At 42.0% G+C, this 21,897-nt stretch overlaps 1 protein-coding gene and 2 pseudogenes across 1 annotated transcript; 2 read left to right on the forward strand and 1 right to left on the reverse strand.

Moving 5' to 3' along the window:
* The first annotated feature begins 9,520 nt into the window (after window positions 1–9,520).
* On the forward strand, window positions 9,521–10,374 carry LOC125403926 (transmembrane protein 144 pseudogene; annotated as a pseudogene).
* A 1,727-nt stretch (window positions 10,375–12,101) lies between these two features.
* Window positions 12,102–17,739, reverse strand: Mad2l1 (mitotic arrest deficient 2 like 1). Its single transcript, XM_048439971.3, has 6 exons — window positions 17,532–17,739; window positions 17,026–17,172; window positions 14,811–14,931; window positions 13,842–13,945; window positions 12,698–12,877; window positions 12,102–12,602 (listed from the first exon to the last, which is right to left on the reverse strand). The coding sequence occupies exons 1-5, from the start codon at window positions 17,602–17,604 to the stop codon at window positions 12,705–12,707; spliced, it is 618 nt and encodes a 205-aa protein (XP_048295928.1). The 5' UTR covers window positions 17,605–17,739; the 3' UTR covers window positions 12,102–12,602; window positions 12,698–12,704.
* Window positions 17,740–19,926: 2,187 nt separating this feature from the next.
* Window positions 19,927–21,168, forward strand: LOC148121805 (glyceraldehyde-3-phosphate dehydrogenase pseudogene; annotated as a pseudogene).
* Window positions 21,169–21,897: the final 729 nt, after the last annotated feature.

Below are 21,897 nucleotides of genomic sequence, written 5' to 3' on the forward strand. Positions count from 1 at the left end.
TCCAAACATTTAATTACCTTGAGTCTTAAAACCCTTCCATTAACACTAAACCAAGGGATATCAGGCATCTCCAGCCTGTTTCTCAGTAGCTCATTTTTGGACATATATTTTAGCAACCTCTTGAAGTTTTTAAAAATGTGCGAGTCTCAACGTTAACCCTGAAAGCTCTGCTCTATGGACTTTTATCAATAAACTCAGAGTGATTCTGTTTTATGTTCCTTATGCCATTAACCCTCAACTTTAAAATCCACTCCCACACATATTCCCCAGATGTGTACTTGAATGAAATGGCAAACTCGTTAAGTTCTTGAAAATACAGCAAACCTCCTCATGGACCACACTGTGTATCTCACCTCTAGGGACTTTCTAGGGGCTTATTTAGCCTTGAGTCTACTTATAGGTTCACAAAATGATAGATGGGCCCTGAAGGACATCAGAATTGTCGGTCCTGTCATCTTCTGTAGGAAAGGCCACTGCTTGCTCTGCTGATGTGACAGGATTTGTTCCCTCAGGCAAAGGCAGATAGAGCACCATCACGGGCTGCAGTTGGAATGCATGGGCTGCTGAAGTTGATAGACTTCAGAATCTGAAAAATTCAGCACCTGCAACCTCTTAGGATCATCCCCCCTTTGTCATTCCAAGTCACAGATCCCAATTTTCAATCAGTGACCTCCCTTTAGCTTGGGAACCCTTCAAAGCTGGGAATTAAGTCTGCAGTGTCAGTCAGTTGACCAAATAAGAGAGCTTGGGTTTGTTTTTCCACACTTATAAGAGACCACTTGTGGAAGCACCAGGGGACAGCACTACACCTCAGTGTTCCTTGCCTTTTCCTTCTTCCCACATTGACTTCTGCCTGCTCTGGGGTTAATGGCAGGATCACTTTGTGGGATTAGGCTTGGTTGCAATAGGGGTCTCCCTTAGTTCAGGCAGGGGTCAATCACAAGCCATGAGGTTTCTGGATCTGTGCTACAATTCCACACTTCCTCATTGTGTTTCCCCAAATTTGGGTCTGAGAAAGAGGAAATTACCCTACAGGGCACTCTCTTCCAGGTTCCCTGCCTTCTAGGAACAAAGCATGCCATGGCCTCCTAGGAACAAAGTATACCCATGACCATTTATTTTGCACCCTCTCATATACTCAGGGAGTTCAAATTGATCCTTTTCTTGTGATATTTGAAGGTGAGCACGGGCTGCACTAAAGACACCAAGTGGAAGATAAGGAACATCTATTGGCCAAATCTATGAGTGCCCTACAATGACTACGTTGGGCTGAAGCCTCCCAGCAGGTCAGGCCATCCTTGAATACTAGTCTGGCACAGAAGTTGGTCCTATGGGCCCACTGTGTTCTAGTTGCCCTGCAGGTGGGTAGTAAACAGTGGCCACTCCATTAAACAAACTGTGTGCTAGGCTCCACTGCAGCTCCAGGGAATGCTGAGCCCCATATTTAAAAGTCTATTCTTTAGAGTGTAATTCAGAGCAGGGCCTGGCACAATAGTCATCTTTGTGCAGTTGGTACTTAGATAGAAGCTGCAGTCCTGCCTTGCTGACTCTTTTTACCCCTGTTGGGGCTTCAGCTCAGGTAATAGGTCTTGAATAACTATCTCTGTCTGTTCTCCAGGCCTCAGGGCCTTCGGCTCCAGGGATCACGCTGCCCTCTGTTGTTTCCACCAAGATTTGTTGGGCAGATATTTATTTCCCATGCCCAGGATGTAGAGGATGCAGCCCTAGTTTGAAGTTAAGTCTTGTCCCTTAGAGTGGGGGAATCAAAATGGTTTCAGGATATCTTAAGGGAAAATCCCCCATACTCATCTCCCAAACTCCTAGTTCTTTCTTCAACTTCCTCTACCTTCTACTCTATGGTACTTCAGTCAGTGTGGCCTATGGATGCCACAGTGATCTTCAGAGTCTCAAAGTACCCCCAAACACACATGTCCTGAATGGAAGAGCTACCTTTTGTGTTCATTGAGGAGAGGTACACGCTAAGAAGAGGCTGCAGGTCCTTCCCTGTGCCACTTTGGTTTCTCTAAGCCCTTCCTGGGATCATATGACTTCAGGTTCCACTAGGCTCCTATTACCAGGACACCACCTGCCTTCAGGGTCAACTAGGCTCCTTTTAGCAGGACACTGAGGTCTTGTCATATGTACTGCTCAGCTAGTACATACAGGAGCCTCAGATCTACAACTTATCAGCCGTCTTTCTTCTCCTATACCCAGCCTCCCTATGTTCATTCCTTTATTTAAATCCCACAGCATGCCTACCTGTGCCAGGCACTGTGCTCTTACTTTGGATGCCATGTTGATTATACAAATCCTGTAGCCTCCCCTACTGTGCCACTTTCACCCTTTAAATACACACTCCGCACTTACCTCTTCATCGGCAGACCTCTTCCTCAAGGCCATGGGAACATCTGGTCCAGAGATATCTGGTTACTAATCTAAGTCTGCTCAAAAAGCCCTACAAAGTGAGGGGATTTCTGCCTAATGATTCCAAGGAGGAGATATACCCATGCAGAGAACACTGCATCAAAAAGTTTATTAATACAAGGGAGTTATTTGAGGTTTGGTTGAGGTCTGATGACTTTGCAGCAAGTCTTTGTTGCCACCAACAACATGGGTAAAACAACGAAATTGAGTAGAACATAACATCTTACAGCCTGGGTGGAATTAGACTTACAGACATGTGTCTTCCACAGAGCACAGGCCCCATGATAATCAAGCCTGCTCGCTCAAACTTGATATCATCTTACGTTACAAACAAGAGTTACCTCTCATGAAACCAGCACTGAAGCTGAGAATTAGTGCACATGACTGAAAGAAAACAGGTCCGACAAGAAGATTTAAAAAAGTAACGTGGAGAAGATACCTTTTACAATAAAAACGTGAACTTTCTACTTTCATCTTTTCTTGGCACCTAAGACAAAAACTAGCAGACCAGCTGCTGAAGTCTAGGATTCTGCTGTAGGCAGGGGTCACTGACTACTGGTGTCAAAGTTCTGTGTTCGTGCCATAACTGAAAAGCTCACACCCATTTGCCTGATTTGCTTCCATTTTAAAGCTTTCAAATTTAATTTCTATCTAGACAGTTTTAGATTCAAGTACAACTTCAAAATCAAATGCAGGAATTTCTTCAGTCTTTCGCCACAGAAGGGGGTATGTATCCCCTAACTGAGGCACAACACTACAAGCAGATGTGGTGGATTGTTTTCTGTTGCTAATCTTTGTGGCTGTTCGGACAGCTCAGGCAGTCTCATGGGGGTGGCCTCTGTTTGGGGCCATGGTGGATATCTTCCTCCCCACTGGTCTAGTGATTTATCAGATCCAGGAAGCCTGCATTCTTTTCTTTTTCTATGTTATTTTCTTTTTTTTCTTTCTCTCTCTCTTTTTTTTTAAAAAAACTAGCTTTTTTCATTTTACATAGCAATCCCAGTTTCCATTCCCTCCTTTCCTCCCATTCCTTTCACTTCCGTCCCTCACCACACCCTCATCCACCCTTACAGAGGGTGAGGTAAGGCACATTGGTTTGGGGAAGGTCCCTACTGTATCTAGGCTGAGCAAGGTGTCCATCCAGAGAGAATGGGTTCCAAAAAAGCCAGTACAAGCAGTGGGGATAAACTGCCAATGTGGTGCAACTACCAGTGACTCTGCAGTCTGCTTCTGCTGTACAACCGTCACCCACATTCAGAGTGACTAGTCTGGACCTATGCCGTTTCCTTCCCTGTCCAGCTGGAGTTGGTGAGCTCCCATCAGCTCAGGTAAACACTTTTAGTGGGTGTACCCATCATGGTCTTGACTTTTTTGCTCATATTTTCACTCCTCCCGCTCTTCAACGTGATTTTGAGAGCTCAGTCCAGTGCTCCGATGTGGTTCTCTACCTCTGCTTCCACCAGTTGCTGGATGAAGGTTCTATGGTGATATTCATCAGTCTGACTACAGGGCAAGGTCAGTTCAGGCACCCTCTCCTGTATTGCTTAGAATCTTAACTGGTGTCATTTTTCTGGATTCCTGGGAATTTCTCTAGAGCCAGATTTCTTGTTAGTCCCATAATGGTTCCCTCAATCAAAATATTTCTTTCCTTGCTATCATCTCTGTCCTTCCTCCATCTTGACCATTCCATTCCCCCAAGTTTTCCTCCCCCCTCCCCTTGTCTTTTCCTTCTACTCTCCCTACTTTCCCCACTCCCATGGTCCCAATTTTGTCAGGTGATCTTGTCTATTTCCCCTTTCCAGGTGGATCTATATATGCTTTTCTTAGGGTTCACCTTGTTACTTATCTTCTCTAGGACCATGAACTATATATAGGCTCAATATCCTTTGCTTTTCAGCTCGTATCCACTTATGAGTGAGTACATACCATGTTCATCTTTCTGGGTCTGGGTTACCTCACTCAGGATAGTGTTTTCTAATTCTATCCATTTTCATGCAAATTTCAAGAAGCCTGCACTCTTAAAGAGGTGCTCCCATCAGGTGGTTCTTACACTCAGCTATGATTAAGGTTTAGGTTCTTCTTCTTCTTCTTCTTCTTCTTCTTCTTCTTCTTCTTCTTCTTCTTCTTCTTCTTCTTCTTCTTCTTCTTCTCCTTCTCCTTCTTCTCCTCCTCCTCCTCCTCCTCCTCCTCTTTCTCCTCCTCTTCTTCTTCTTCTTGGTGGGTCTTCTGTATTTCTGTTGCTTTCATTGGATAATTAATAAAGAAACTGCTTGGCCTGACAGGTCAGAACATAGGTGGGTGGAGTAGACAGAACAGAATGCTGGGAGGAAGAAGGCAGTGAGGCAGTCGCCATGACTCTCCTCTCCGAGACAGATGCAGGTTAGAATCTTCCAGGTAAGCCACCACCTCGTGGTGCTGCACAGATTACTAAATATGGGTTAAAGCAAGATGTGAGAATTAGCCAATAAGAGGCTGAAACTAATGGGCCAGGCAGTGTTTAAAAGAATACAGTTTCTGTGTAATAATTTCGGGGGTAAGCTAGCTGGGATCCAGGCGGGAACGCACTCCACTGCTCCTTTTACAGAGTGGCACCCAACGTGATGGACTAAATCCCCTTAAAAACCTGAGAGAGCTTAAAAATAAAGGAAAGAGAGTTTAACACAGCTTTTTGCTGTTTGCTAGGACATGCAAATGTCTCAGCATTAGCGACAGAAAAAAGCTGTGCCATTTTAAAATGCAGCTTCCTGGGCCCTGCCATAGTTGCAAACTCCAGCTATGGAGCATTTCTGGGCCCAGACATTTGTGTGCCCACTCGGGGTCTGGAACAAAGTAGCTGAGACCATGCTTCTTCTCCTTCTTCTTCTCCTCCTCCTTCTCCTTCTTCTTCGTCTTCTTCTTCCAGGTCTCAGATTCAGAGATCCTCTTGCCTCTGCCTTTGAAATGCTAGGATTAAAAGTATTTGCTTTAGTTTGGTTGTGGTGGTGTATGTCTTTAATCCCAGCAATCAGGAGGCAGAGGTAGGCAGATCTTTGAGTTCAAGTTCAGCCTGGTTTACAGAGCAAGTTCCAGGACAGACAGGGCTACACAGAGAAATCCTCAATCAAAAAAAAAAAAACAAAATCAAACCCTGACTGCTCTTAGGACTGGAGAGGGAGGAGGAGAGGGAGTGGGGGGAATGGGAGGGTATTGGGAGGAGGGGAAAAAGTGGAAATTTTTATAAATAAATAAATAAGTAAAAAAAAAAGAAAGTGCAGAGTATACACTTGAAAGTCCCAACCAGCTGTGAACTTCTTTCACAAGGCAGGTGAATGGATCTTTAAAGTATTTGCCAATAGACAGAAAGGGTATGCCAATGACACCTTCTTCATGAAATAGTTATGTGTAGTAGCTAACACTGAATCTCTCTCCAATGTCATTGTTGAAAGAGGTTCTGGGAGAAGGAGCAGCAGTACACCAGCAGAACCCTGGGATGAAAATATTCATTCCAGGCAGAATACAAGCAGAAGAGAGCAAAAATGGCTGTACCAACATAAGGTAAAGAATTTCAATCAAAAAGACAAAATACAATAGGCATTATATATTTTAAAGGGTCAGTACACAAAGGAGACATAGCAAGCATCAATATTTATAGATAAAACACCATAAGGACATGTGCTGTAACGATTTGACAATGGAAGGGCTTTGAAAACATTACACTACCAGCAAGGGGCTTTAGAACCTTACCAGCACTAATGTATTGAACAGATGGAAAGAAAGTGGAATTTACTTATAAATTGGCTACGTTGTAACATACAATATTGTTGAGTGTCCTCAACAATAACATCCATTGCAGAAAACAATGTTGGTGCCTCAAAAAATGAAAAACAGAATTTTCATACAGTCCTGCAGTGCATTGGGGTATATCCCCAAAATGATTGAAAGCCTGGACTCAAAATATATGCAGATCCACATTTTCAATGGCATTATTCACACTGCTGAAAGATGGAAGCATCAAAACATCCACAGATGGAAAAGCAGGTAAAGAAAGTGTGGTTCATACACACACAGTATATTCCTAGGTAAAAAGGGAATTCTGAGATATACTGTATGGGTAACCCTGAGGATATCAGGATAATAAAACATACACAAACTGACAAACAGTTGTAGCACAAATAATAAAAACCCAGAGAAAGATATTGGAGTTCAAGCTGAAGATTAGAAAAGCAAAGCAACCAACTACTGGAGAGCTCTTACCTCTACGAAATCTTCAGACTCTGAGTTCCTCTCTCAAATTGCCTTATATTCCTCTCTAGTGCTGGGATTAAAGGTGTGCACCACCACCACCTGAACTGTACGGCTGACTAGTGTGGCTAACTTTGCACTCTGATCTTCAGGCAAGCTTTATTTATTAAAACACAAATGAACTATCACTATAAACAGTGGGATTTTATTTGTATGAGATATTTATAAACAGTAAAAATGAGAGACAGAGAGTCAGCTATCAGACTCAGGGAGGAGTAACAGAAACTTACTGGTGAAGGAATGATTTCACACGAAGTATATGGGAATGGTCGGTGGGTACAGCAGCACAGTGTTCTCAGTGTATTTGATGTGACTGGTTATATCAGAAAGCAGGAAACACATGCATGGTAGTTCACGCCTGCAATTCCAGCCCTAGGAAGGGTGAGTTAGGAGAGGTTGGGAATTGAACCTGGGGCCTCTGTAAGTGCAGCCCGTGCTCTTACTGAGCCATCTCTCCAGCCTCCCATTGTTATTTCTTTTATGAATGGCTTTTCCTGGATGATTGACAGGCTTTGATTCTTGGTTAGTTCTATCCACAGTAACAAAATATCATGCTCTGATAACAGAACACATACTGTTTCTTACATTGTGGAAGCTAGAAGCAGCCCCATGTCTGGGTTCTGGTGAGGGTCTCCCTCTAGTTTGTAATAGTCATCTTCTTAATGTTTTTTCATAGTGGGAGGAAGACAGATATTAACATAGGGACAAAGGAGTTTGAGAGAACATAGCACAGAAGTCTTTTTTCAACTAATCCCCTGTGGGCTCCTAGATAGAACCTCAGGGAACAACCAGGTATGCTGCAGAGAAAATGGAGTCTATACACAATCAAGAGAGACCCCAACAGGTAAGCTCAAGGAGGTAACAAATGATACACGTGAACTTTAACAATTATGAAATAAGACACTCAACTCAGAAGAGCTGTAAATATCTGGCCTACAGCCCCCTGTGACCTAAAACAGGGTTTAAGAATTGTAATCCTCAAGACAAATGGATCACTAGACGTTTGTTGTTGAAACATACGTTTCACTCTAGGGTAAAATTAAGTAAATAATTTTGGTTTTGTATCAAATATTAAACATTTAAAGTTGCCTTCACTGGCCTACAATCGTCTTATCTAGTTTCTTATTTTCTTCTGGAATAACGAAATATCTACATAGGAAGCAAGCTTGTCTTGGTGCTCAGCCCCCTCCTCTCTACTAGCTGTGAACCTTTGACCCCTGTTAGCAGTATGTTCTCAACTCTCAAGGCCTGAGATCACAGCAGCTACCTTGATTGAAGTGGATTCCTGCTTCTTTAAAGCCCCATACCTTGGAACTGAGCCCTGAAAACTGAAGGTGCCAAGGAGGTCTACTAATTCTCTCTATGGTAGAGGGTGAACCTTCCCTGTTGACTTTCTAATCAGTACTCCATCCAGCCTCCACCTTAGGCTACTGTCACTCTGGGGCAGCCTTTGCAGCCAAAACATGAAGGTGACCCTGTCAAGAGTCTTGGCTGCCCTCTTCTGAAAAAAGCTGGAAATCAGAGTTGCTGTACCAGGCCTTGGCCAGGAGGAGAATAAAGCTAAGAGCATAGAATCTAAAGATGCATCATAAAACTAAGCAAGGTGACATTTTTGGAAAAATACATTAAAAAGTAAAAATAGTAAGTAGAACAATGGTGCGGGAGAATTGTCTGTATTCTGTCAATCATGTTTTAAATAAACGCTGATTGGCCAGGCAGGAGGTGTAGGTGGGAAAACCAGACAGGAAGTGGAAATGATGCAAGGAGAGCAGGAGAATTCTGGGGAGGAGGAAGTTGATTCTTTCCACTCCTGCCCAGGTCACCGAAGTAGCAGCATGTGAGCTGCCCCACTGAAAAAGGTACTGAGCCACATGGCTAACATAGATCAGAAAAATGGGTTAATCAAGATGTGAGAATTAGCCAGTAAGAAGCCTGACCTAATGGGCCAATCAGCATTATAACTTAGAGATCTCATTGTGATTTTTCTCTGGGACTAAAAGCTGTGGGAACAGGACAGGACAGAAACCCACAAACAAGTAGGCCCGCTCATGTTACAAAACAAGCCAAGGTGAACAACAATGTGCCAATGTACACTTTAGTAGAGCCCCTAGCTCTGCAGTATGGGGGAGTTAGAGTTCAGGTCTGACCCAGAGACACACCACGTTATAGCTGCATCTTTACTTCCCCAAGAGTGGAAGCTGGTAGCCATGTGTTTGGCTGTTAGATGGAATGCTGTTCTGCCAAGATAATCCTTAAAGAGAGAAGCACACATCTATTTGGAACCATAGGCCAAATTTTTCCAACTAACTTCCAATGAAGTCAGCTTGACTCCCTACTGACTCCAAAATGTATACTTAAATAATATAAAATCTTTAAGAGCTATGAAATGTTTAAGGTGTATGATCAACTTCTAGGAATATGATTTTACACAATTTAGTTATAAACTTCAAAATTATTATAAACAAAGCTGCCACTTTTCTGGAAATTTTTAAATGTTGGAAAATTTAGACTGAATAGAACCATCACACCTATTAAGAGTAACACTGAGGGCAAAGGAATAAGCATGGTGCTCAAAAATAATATCAACATGAGGTCGACACTATTAAGAGTACAGAGGATCCTAAGAGCTGGGCTGGGTTCTCTAGTTAGTGCTGTGAGCACCCACCAAGGTCACGTGGGTCTGAGGACTGCCACTCCCTGGGGAAACTCTCAGAGCAAACTGAAAGTGAGAGAGATCTCTGCCACCCAAGCAACCATGAGCAATAACACAACAGACTTCACCATGGCTTCCTCTCCTCTGCTATAATAATTCTCACTTGGCTCCAACTTTGTACCACTTATAAAATGACACTGGTGAGGAGACATTCCCTCAGTGGGTACTTTGTGCTGGCATTTGGTTGGTCACCTTGATACTACACTGCCATCAATTCTGGCCTTTTGTGATGCTTGCTGGCTGCATTTTGTCAACAGGGAACAATGATCAAAACCATTGGTTTAAGTCTTGGATACCTTATCCGAGGATCATTTAAAATCTTAATGGCTGGGCAAGCTCAAGTTTTAGCTTGTTTGGAAAGCATGCAGAAGTGTCAAGTCCCACGCTGAATCACTTTGGAGCTGGACTGACAGCTCTCACCTTTTTATCAAAAATGAAATTCTGAATAACTCATGCATTGTGGACAATGCACACTGATGACAGTGCCCATAATCAACACAACCAAAGACCCCTGCCATTTCCTCCTGGGTGAGTAGTCTTCCTGCCATGTTCCACTGCATTGCGGATGCAGCCTTGCAGTGATATCTCAAATACTCTGCATCTACATTTGTACCAATTGTTTACATCAAGGACCACAGGAAGCTATGACAGCACATATGCAGGTGCTAGTCGGCAGCATTTGACTTTTTTTGCACACTCCAGTAGTAGTCTACTTTGTGGCCTATTGTGTAGCCATAAAATAAGCCAAAGCTGTATCCAGAGGCAGTCTAACTAGGTTTCCTGTCAGGGGTGCTATAGGCCATCGCTGCTGGTCAGTCAACCACTCTCTGAGCGCCATGATCAGCTTTCCAGTCATCACTGCTGGTCGTGGACTGAATGCTGTGCTGTATCTCCATATTCAAGGAGACACGGGGTTTCTGATACTACTTACTGATGATGCTTGCATCAGTAAGTAGTATCAGACACATAATCTCGACACACTTGGGCCCTTGTGTACTGCTTTTTCTGAAATCTAATTATCCACAGGAAGACCAGCAGATGGCAGCAGTGGCTACTAGAATGCCTCTCTGACACAAGTTAATACTGAGGACTGCTTAGGCTAAACAGTATGTATAGTAGTAATGGAGCGCTGTCATTCTGGGAATGGATAAATGACTGTTCACTCCACAAATGTGAAAATGAAGAGACTGTGGAAAGCCCTTACAATGAGCTGTTAACGAAGGCAGAACTTGTGGGGTAGCTCAAAGGCATGCTGCATTCTTGGACCATCCTGTCTGAGGGTGCCATAATCCAGAAAATAGGATGGAGTTTGTATAAAGGAAATTACTACCAATATTTTAACTGAATAAGGAAGAGGAGCAGAAATAAACAGTTTGGTGGTTGAGGGAAGGAACTCAGACTCACCTATGGAATTCAAGTTCAAAGATACAGGGTCCCTTTGCTAGAGAAAGTAAGCATCATGGTTGGTGACTATTTAGAAGGCCAACTCATTATTTTTTTTTTGCCCAAATTTACTTTTACTTTAATATTGTTGAGCTCTTAACACTGTCTGCCCTTTTTAGCTTAAAATATTTTGGTAATTATTCTAGATAAAATCCATCCCCACAGTGAGCCACCAGCACTCACAATATGTGATATAATGTATACAATCACAAGCAATGTGTGTATACATGGTTCCAGATTTGGAGAACATTCTAGAGTTGCTATAATAAAGGTTTTAGTTTATCAGGTTCAATTTAATGAAGGAATACTTGTTGGACAGCACAACTATATTTCTGTTCTAAAATACAATTACTTAGAATCATTTTAATCAGGAGTGTTTTGTTTTGATCCTACTTTAAGCAATTATGAGAAAAAAAGGAACATAACAAATGTATTTTTTTGATTCCTTAAGAAAACAACCAGCCCTGCAAGCACATGGCTCATTACCATGGTGTCTGCACCCTTAACATAGTAACTGTGCTTGCTGTTCCTCTTACCCATTCCCTCCTGATATTGCAGTACAGGGGTGTGCTAGAGAAACAGAATAGCATCCTGTACCCGTCTAGGCTTAAGCTTCCTTGATGCTCAATCTGAGTTATGTGGTTCTGGACCTGAGCCCTTGGCCTGGCACGCTTCCTGTGATGGGGAGTTAATGAAAGCATGTGTCTTGAAGTCTGTTGTCCAGGGTAATGAAATCCGTTAGGTATATTCACAAAAGCCTTGTTGCCTGACAAATACTTTAAACTTGTTTGCTATTGTTATTATATGTTAAACAAAGGGAAATCACGTTTATAGACAGGAAAAAACTTAGAACTTATCAAAACTACTGTCCTTACTATTCACACCCCAATTTACCTCTCCAAATAGCAATGCCACTGGAGTCCCTGCCTAATAACTGAATTGATAGCGCAAACAATGTTTGGTAATGACTTTTACCCATTTCAGTTTTTACTTGAAATGTCATTAAAATATTGATAAGTTATAAATAAATGTATATGACAGGAAAAACCCAAAAACCAGGGATACTGTAGCCTAGTATTTGAACTAATTTCAAAGGACATTGCCTCTTCGCATTACCTGCACTGTTGTGAGAAAAAGGTAGCACATGACCAAAGTGAACAACCCACTCAATTCACTGCAGTATCTGACCACAACACCACACTATTTATATAGACACTATAACACAAATGTAAAACACAAGTTAACTTAATTTTTTGTATTACTGTTATTTAAAACTTGATTTTATAAAACATTAAAAACAAGAGTTCTTTATTACAGAAACTAATCAATATCAACTGCTTTGTGAGTTCATGGTATATACACTAAAATCAATGAATTAGCATGTATTTCAATATGGGGTCTATATACAAAGAGAAATGACAAAGGACCCAGTAAGGCAGTATTCATGACTCCCAGAACTAAACAAAGCCTCAGTTCCTTCTGTTGTATTTACATTATATGCTTCTCTATATCCTGGTCAAGATTCCTGAGCTAAACGGTTAGGGATTCATTTAGCTTTCTAACAAAAGAATTCCTATCTACAATGACCACTTTTAAAGGACTCCACTCCACAATGTTGACAAAAATCTGTTGGTTCGCCTTAATGTGCAGCAATCTTGTTATGCTGACTTTATGGCAAGTCCAGGAGGAACCCAAAAAATGGAACGAGAAACCATCAAAGAAGGATCCTGGCTTTCTTTACCTGAAAGTGAACCAAGAGAAGAAAATATATCAAGTATATTTGATTTAATTTCTGGAAAAACATACTTGAGAATGCTAATTTCATTGTTTCCTCACCTTCTCTTCAGTCAGTGACAGGGATTTTGTAGGCCACCATACTGTTCACTTTGTGGATTGTGGTAGTGAATGAGCGTAGACGAACTTCTTCAGAATTGGTAATGAATTGGGGTCCTGATTCTTCCCATTTTTCAGGTACAACTAAATCTTTGTCAGTGTAAATCAGCAGATCAAATGAACCTAAGTTGGAAATAAGATTACAGTATTTCCTTATTTTATTTATTTATTTATATATATATATAAAAATTTCCACTTCCTCCCCTCCTCCCAATACCCTCCCATTCCTCCCACTCCCTCTCCTCCTCCCTCTCCAGTCCTAAGAGCAGTCAGGGTTTCCTGCCCTGTGGGAAGTTCAAGTTCCTCCCCCCTCCCTCCAGGTCTAGGAAGGTGTGCATCCAAACAGACTAGGATCCCAAAAAGCCAGTACATGCAGACGAAACAAAACCCAGTGCCATTGTACAGTATTTCTTAAGACTTGAAGCTGTCCTCCCTGCCAGTCTCACTGGAACTCATTTGAAACCCCCTCGCTAAAAAGCTAGCTTAGCTTGCTCTCATTATTTTCCTCAAGAAAACCGAGTTTAGAAACGAATATACTTTGTAGTAAAAAGTGATAGGAAAAGGAGTTATAAGAAACTCTCAGAAGGTACTGTTGATATCTTCACTTTTCTCAGCGTTTTCATTTTTTTCTCATTTTCCTGAGGGTGTGCGGGGAGCACACATGTGGAGTTCCCAAGCTAATGATTGCTCTTCCACTTTATTCACTGAGGAAGAATCTCTCAAGCCAAGGTCGAGCTTGTCAAGATGGCTAGTTTTGCTAGCCAGGTTGCTCTGGTGATCCCATCCTGCCCTTCTGGGCTGGAGTTATATATAGGTGGGTCACCATAACCACCTGGAGGGTCCTGGTGCTGCGGATCCTAAATCAGGACCTCACACCTGCTCAGCAAGTACTTTATCCACTGAGCCATCTCCTCAGTCCTGGCCCTCACTTTTTCTGGAACACATGTGTGTGGTTCGTGCTGCATTCTGTTTCTCATATCCCACTTATATTACAAGGCAGTGATAAATCAAGAGGTTTAATAAAGAGGGATCCTCCCAACAGTAGCATACATTTCTTGCAGAAAATTTAAGGTTGTATAGTACTCACAAGAAACTTCCAGCAGTGGCAGAAAAGTCACAGTAGCTGTGATCTGCCTGATGACTGAACGGATTTCATCCTGGATGGCTTTCTGGGACTTTTCTCTACAAACACTATAAAAGAACCAAACAAATGATTCATGCTAGGTTTCATTAAGTTAATTATCATACTGGTGACTATTCATCTGAGCAAAATGCTTCCAACAACACAGAACCAATACATTAGGAGACTAAAGATTAATGGCTAACAGTATTCTTGGGCTATTGCATCTGCATCTGTCCATCCCATAATCCTTCAGGGCTGATCTTAGTATCAGGTCATTCAGTGCATGATGGTCAGTAAGTTTCCCAACCATTCCCAATAAGGATACATCCATAAAGGGAAATTGATTATAACACATAAGCGTGGTAGAATTTGGGCATTTTGAAATAACATCTAAATACCTAATTCCTTAATACGTAAAATAAATTACACATAAACATTTTTATAAGCTAGAAATTTTCTACAGATTAAAGAACAAAATGCTCTTCATTACAGGAATTACGGAAAACAATGCTCAGCATAATGGGCATTTCCAATGTAGAGTGATTGCCATCTTCAAAGTTCACAAAGCTCACGGCATTAGATGAAGTAGAGCTACACCTAAGTTAGGGATGGGTCTAGGCTCATCTCCTGAAGTTAACAGTCCCTGTAAGCACCTGATTAAATGGCCCATATATTATATCATAGTTCTGGTATAAGCAGACACATGAAGGTCAAATTTCACTGAGTTAGCCAACGGCAGCATGTTAAAAAGCATCTTATCTACACAACTACTAAGAGACTAAGAGAACTCAGAAGTCCCTCAAAGCCAGTATCTTTAAAAACATACCATAGATCAGTTAAGAAATCAGTTCAAAACAATTTGAACTCACATATGTAACAATAGAAGTTGTGAAAAAAAACAACTAAAGTAGGAATAATTTAATTCATACTTACCCATCTTCTTTTGCAGTTTTGTCACATTCAATATCAAACTGCCATCTTTCAAGGACCTCTCCACTTTCAATATTGGAGATAACCACCACCAGTTTCTGGACTGAGCACTTGTAGAGCCAATCTGCAACACACACGGCATCTCTTAAGTTCTAATCATAATACAACTCTCTTCTAAAACCACTTTTTAGCTTACAGAATTCTTAAACACTAGTATTTCGGGCATCCTTTCACACATAAGGAAAAAGTTCCCCATTAACAAGTTAGTCAATTTTTAAATTCTCCATATTAATAGGTGTGACAATGGCATCACGTGAACCTGTACTTTCCCTGTAATTCACAGTAAGAATAAGGCACAGGCTTTCATCTAAGCACCGTGAAAACAACTGCCTGTCACACCTGTGGGGGCTGTTAGGAACAGAAAGACAGCATTAGAGCGTAAAACAAATCTGATCCATTCTGGTGGGTGAAGGAAGGATGAGTTTTTGCATTAAATGTGCAAAGGAGAGGAAAGTTCAGACTCTAAATACTCAAAAGAGAAGAGCACATATAATTTTGCAGGATACTATAATTGCAATGAAAGGGAGAATATATATTATTATGAAAAATCAAGATGCTCTATCATATAAAATCTTATGCATTGAATAAAGAAACTGCTTCTAAGAATCAGGAACACCAGAACTATGTTTTAAGCAGAGTGATCAATTAATCTTGTGTTTCCAACCTATCAGTCTTGGCAGTACGTTAGCTGGAAGGGGTAAAAAGGGAGGGGGAGTCTACAAACACTAGGATGCAAAGCTATAGGGATATACTGGTAGAGATGCAACAAAGCAGATTTTGCTTACGACTGTTCAGACTTACTCATTAGCTTTGAGTAAGAATCACTGAAGTAGTTTTCAGATTTCTGGTTGGATTGTGGACCTAGTCATTGATACACAATTTGGAAGAGCATCCTATGTTTATGTTTTATTCTGCAGAATATGAAGCATGTTTGCGAGAATGATGAGGGATGGGCTTCTCCTCCTCCAGGTAGGTGTATCTTTGTACTTGAGAGCAGAAGAGTATCCCCACATATTTACCAGCCTAGCTGTCTAATCTACCAAAGAAATTCTCAACCAAAGGCAACTTTGTCTACCAGGCTCCTCATGGCAATATACAAAGGTATCTGATGGTCATAGCCAGGAGGGTTGACATCTGGTGAGCAGGAGACAGAATGTTGCCACATTATCTTAGATACAGGAAATTTCCAGATTAAAAATTTCAGTAATATGAGACTGAGAAAATTTGTAAAGAGTATATTCTACCTTTTTTGCTTGTGAATTCACACTCAACCTGCCCAAGTGTTGATGAATAGTCTACTGTAGATAGGAATAGCAAAGAATGTTTTGGAGTATGGCCTTAAGCTGGGCATAGTGGTGAAAGCCTTTAGCCCCACCACTTGGGAGGCTGATCTCTATGATCTATGAGTTCAGGGTTAGCCTGTCTACATAGCAAGTTTCAAAAAAGCCAGAGCTACAAGAGACCCTGTCTCAAAAGCAAAACAAAACAAAACAAAAAAAAGAATATGGCCTTAAAGAGATGTCAAGCTAACTACGTTCAGATGGCCACCAAAAGAAGGCCATTTTAATGGTGAAGCTAACAAAACTGCAATAAACACTGTAATAAAACTACAGCTGAAACAAACTAAAACACTCTGACAAAAAAGGTTCTGGGAGCCAGAACAATGGGCAGTTAGGAGCACTGGCTGCTCTTCCTGAGAACTGACATCCTCTCCTGGCCTCTTCAGGAACCATGCATGCATCTGGTACATACAGATATAACCCATGTAAAACATCCAAACACATAAAATAAAAACTCAAAGAGATAAAAGACACTTGAAATGCTTTTAGAATTGGTATTTTGTAAGATTATGTTTAGAGATACAAAGCTAAACACAAAAATCCTAAGTGATGCACAACTCACGAAGAATTCTAGAAGGAATAAAAATAGGTGGGAATAAGTATCAGACAAACAGGAAGCACATCACCGAGCTATCAATGAATAAACAGTGTCCAGACATTCAGCCTACTTCAAAGCAGTGGGAGAAAGGGTGGGATTTCTCTCCATTATCTGCTTCCTCCCAATTCAGAAGCACTATATGTGAGAAGGCATATTATATTGCTTTATGTAACTCTTACAAATGTAACTCTAGAAGATGGAAAACTCCAAACGTGATTACCTTTTAGCTGCTCCACCACATTATTGAGATACTTTATGAGCTCGGGGTCAGTAGTTACAAGCAGGGTGAGTCCATACTTTTGCACTCGAGTAAAGGTTTCCGACGGATATATACCACGTTGATACAAAATGCTGTTGATGCCAAATGCTGAAAGCGAAAAGAAAAAATAAAGCTATAGACATCTACTCACGTTTGTAAGTCTTCCAGAAAGCAGAGAAGGCACAAAACGACACAGAAAACCTTTAACCCAACAATGCCAACCTGCACCGTATCGCAATCTAAGTGTAAATACAGACTATGTGGTCAGAGGCCGTCAATATAGACCTCAGCTTTCAAGAGCGAATGGGGTGATGCTCCGGGTAAGCCCTTTCCGTTTCAGGATGCCGAAGTCTGCGCAGGGCGGCGCAGCGTTCCCCCCTCTGCAGGTGAAATGAGCGGGAGACCAAGCAGCGGTTCTGCCCCAGTGCGCTTCCTAGGACCCGGGCCAGGCCGCTCTCAAAACTCACAGAAAAATTCGGCCACGATCTCCGCGCTCCCGCGCAGGGTGATGCCTTGCTCCCGGGCGAGCTGCTGTGCCATCGCTAGGCCTAACGGAGAACGTTGTCAGCTTCACGCACACGGCCGCCTTAAGGCTCAGCTCCTTTAGCTTTTCCCCGCCACCCGGTTCAAAAGTAACTACGCAGACCGCGGGGTGCGTTGCGCATGCGCAACGTGCCCTAAGCCCCACCTACACCGCCGCTTTCCGGCCCAGCCCAGTCCTATAAACACTAATCTCTCCCTAAATCCGCCCGTTGCTTGCGGCTTCCGCCCTAAGCTCCTCCTACATTACAGAGCCCGCTTTGGTCAGTCTCCTAAACCGCAGCTTCCGCTGTGAGCCCAGCCCCAAGACCAGCGAACTGTCCCTAAGCCCCGCCCAGAGCGACTTGCATCCGGCGCTGGCTCCGCCCTCGCTGGCAGCCTGCTCGCGCAGGCGCAGAGTGGACTTCGCGTCGCGTTCGCGGGCGTCACGGCCGGCTGAGTCGCTGGTGGGTGGAGCCTCTGGTCAGGTGGTGTGGAGGAGGCTGAGGCGTGGTGGGAGGAAGCTCGCCTGCTAAGCCAGTGGTCGGCCTTGTCCTGAGGCTGAGAAGCTTCCTGGGTAGTTTCAAGTTGGGGAGAATCCGTGTTTTGTCTGGGAACGCGACTTTTCTGGAGAAATAAGACGAAGGGGACTGGGTTCGAGCGAAGGTCTGCCGCACCCTGGGAGGAGAGAGTTGGAGAGAGTTGACCCCTCTGCAGCTTTTACACACACACTCACACACACACACACACACACACACACACACACACAATTACAGAAACCTTCTCTTTGCAGTTAGCCTGCTTTTAAGTTCTTTGGTCGTATGCTCTTCCTTTTTGAGTATTTAAAGCCTGCAGCACACCATATAGGATCACACATGGTATTCATGTTACACTTTTTATACTGTATAGTGTACGGAGTCCAGGAGATGTCACGTCTTCCAAGTGTCCCAAGTGTTGGCAGTGCTGGTACTCAGACCACACTTTGAAACCAATCGACTGTTACAGATATTATAATATGAATGTTTTAGGAACTTGGAACCTATACTAAATAGTTGCCAGAGAAGTTGAATAAGAAGGGATATGATAGAGAGAAAGAAATTGTGGAACAAGAATTTATGACAGATGAGGAAGAAGAATGAAATGGCATATATAAAGCCGAGGTACCTTGTTTTTTTTTTTTTTTTTACCCCAAACGGTGGATTTCTAACTATCATGGCAACATTCAAGATTCTGGAATCACTGAAGGTTTCTTTCTTTCCTATTAACTTTTGGGCACTTGGTTTAACACCCCTACCACACACACACAGCTTATCAAAAGAAATACTATAAAATGCTTCTTAGAAACTTTTCAGTTTCTTGAGTTTACTTTTCCTCATAATTCAGTGGACTCTTGCTGTATATTGTTTAAGAAAAAATGTGTGAACAGGGAGGAATAAAACTTGAGCCTTTTTTTCTAAAGAGAATTCAAACAATAAACAGTCAATTTTTATTAAAAACAAATAATATGGAGATTGTCTTAAATAGGCCTATTTTTTACTAGGGTATTAAAAGGTATTTGTTTTTTTCTTCTAAACTTAGAAGCACATGAAGGCTGAAGAACTCCATTAATGACTTAGTTATAATCTTATAGATAGAAACTAAGGTCTAGAGTGGTTATAGAGTTAGTTCAAGATCCGGTGTCTTGTTAGTGACTGATTTACTGGAGAATTTAGACTGCCTAATTTATTTTCTTTTTAAAGCATCCCTGTTTGAACATTCTGATAAACTTCTTCATTGCTGTGAGAAGTTTTTTTTTGGGGGGGGGGACGATTTGAGCCAAGAACATTTACTGATTAGCTAATGTACATAATTTGTTGTGTGGTTTGCAGTAATGACCCTTAAAGAATTTTGTGTAGCTTCACAACTGTTTCCAATTGCCAGAAGAGGGCAGTGTTTACCCGAAAAATAAAACCTTTGACACCACAGCGGAATGCTTGTTAATGGTTCTTAGCCATGTGTGTGAGGATGGCAAACTTCAGAATGAAATGTTGAATTGAAATACAACACAGAACTTATATTCTTTTTAGAGTTTAATATATGTGCATCATACATACTGCAAACATTTGTCTTGGGTTCTTGAAACTCAGCAGTTTATTTTAAATCTCATAAAACTGCATATATGTATCATATTTTTGTGCAATTTTAATCTGCCAAATAGTATTTTTATGCAGTAATGATTTTATTGTATGGATTGGAAGCATTGATTATTTTTTTTAATTCTTTTTTCTTTTAGTCACAAAAACTTAGCGTTATTTGGTTTCTTTTTTTGTATTGTTCTTGAGACAAACTCTCATGTATCCCAGGCGCTGCCCAGAACATCATCCCTGCGTCCACTGGCGCTGCCAAGGCTGTGGGCAAAGTCATCCCAGAGCTGAACGGGAAGCTCACGGGCATGTGCGTCCACTGGCGCTGCCAAGGCTGTGGGCAAAGTCATCCCAGAGCTGAACGGGAAGCTCACGGGCATGTCCTTCTGTGTTCCTACCCCCAACGTGTCCATTGTGGATCTGACATGCCGCCTGGAGAAAGCTACCAAGTATGACGACATCAAGAAGGTGGTGATGCAGGCATTCGAGGGCCCACTAAAGGGCATCCTGGGCTACACTGAGGGCCAGGTTGTCTCCTGCGACTTTAACAGTGACTCCCATTTTTCCACCTTCGATGCTGAGGCTGGCATTGCTCTCGATGACAACTTTGTAAATCTCATTTCCTGGTACAACAATGAGTTCAGCTACAGCAACCGAGTGGTGGACCTCATGGCCTACATGGCCTCCAAGGAGTAAGAAGCCCGCCCTGGACCACCCACCCCAGCAAGGATACAGCAAGAGAGGCGCTCGGCTGCTGAGCAGTCCCTGTCCTAACTCAACCCTTGACGCTGAGGTCTCCCTCACAGTTTCCATCCCAGACTCCCAAATAGCAGAAGGGGCTTAGGGAGCCCTACTCTCTTGAATACCATCAATAAAGTTCACTGCATCCCTCAAAAAAAAATAAATAAAATAAAACTCTCTATGTAGCCAAGGATGACCAGTACTTACCTTCCTGCCTCCACCAGCTGACGGCTAGAATTATAGGTGTGCAACGCCATGCCCAGTTTATTCAGTGGTGGGAATTGAAACCAGGACTTTGTAAAAGCCTTCTATTGACTGAACTGCATCTCACCTCTTGTTTTTTCTATTATTTGTGTTATTATTTATGTATATGTCTGATTGTGGGTTTATGCACGTGAGCGCAGTGTCTAGTATAGGCCAGAAGAGAGCAGTATATCATTTGGAGCTGGAGTTATGGGCCTTTGTGAGTCATGGACCTTGGTTGCTGGAGTCCGGACTGGGGTCTTCTAGAAGAGCAGCAAGCGCTGGTCACTGCTGAGCCAGTTCTCCAGGTCTAACATTGTCTTAAAAGAATCAAAAGATATATTTTCATAATGGTAGAGTTTATTATTTTAATGATATGATTGTACACACGGTAGATTTTTAGTAAAAATGAAGTATGAAATATTATTGGAAACTAATGAATTCTTACAATAAAAATAGGTGGCTTATTATCAAAAAATATTGTCGTGTTTTATTATTTACAGACTAGTCTGTGAAGAGTTATAGCCTAGTCTGTGACCAGTGATAGCCCAGTTTGTGGCCAGTGATAGCCCAGTCTGTGGAAAGTGATAGCTTAGTCTATGGACAGTGATAGCCTAGTCTGTGGACAGTGATAGCCCAGTCTGTGGAAAGTGATAGCCCAGTCTGTGGAAAGTGATAGCCCAGTCTGTAGACAATGATAGTCCAATCTGTGGAAAGTGATATCCCAGTCTGTGGACAGTGATAGTCCAATCTGTGGAAAGTGATAGCCCAGTCTGTGGACAATGATAGTCCAATCTGTGGAAAGTGATATCCCAGTCTATGGCCAGTGATAGCCCAGTCTGTGGACAGTGATAGCCCACCCAGTCTGTGGAAAATGATATGTCCCACAGTGAAGGTTGACAAGAAGGCTGAAGAAAAATGAAAAGCAGATGATCTTTAAGAAGGATTTTACGTTAATTGCATCTTTCCTACACAACTCAAATATCAGGAAAAATAGAGGATGACATTGTGTTTTAAGAGATTTTTGGTAGATAAGAGATCCAAAGAGATGTCTATACAGGATTTTAAAATATGAACATTCTTACTGATCCAAGTATTAACCAAAAGCCTGTGACAAAGACAATTTACTCTGCTTATTTTACTACCAAGTCTGTTGTGGAATATTAGTTTAAGATGTGTTACATTTGCTTATGTTCTGGAATATTTG

This window comes from Myodes glareolus, chromosome 6 (genome assembly GCF_982192425.1).
Source record: "Myodes glareolus chromosome 6, mMyoGla1.1, whole genome shotgun sequence".
NCBI classification, from domain to species: Eukaryota; Metazoa; Chordata; class Mammalia; order Rodentia; family Cricetidae; genus Myodes; species Myodes glareolus.

Coding starts and splice junctions, on each gene's coding strand:
- Mad2l1 (XM_048439971.3), bottom strand. CDS start 17,604: ATGGCACAGCAGCTCGCCCGGGAGCAAGGCATCACCCTGCGCGGGAGC. Junction 17,173..17,531: donor GATCGTGGCCGAATTTTTCT/GTGAGTTTTGAG, acceptor TTTCGCTTTCAG/CATTTGGCATCAACAGCATT. Junction 12,878..13,841: donor GCCACTGCTGGAAGTTTCTT/GTGAGTACTATA, acceptor TTTCCAACTTAG/GTTCATTTGATCTGCTGATT.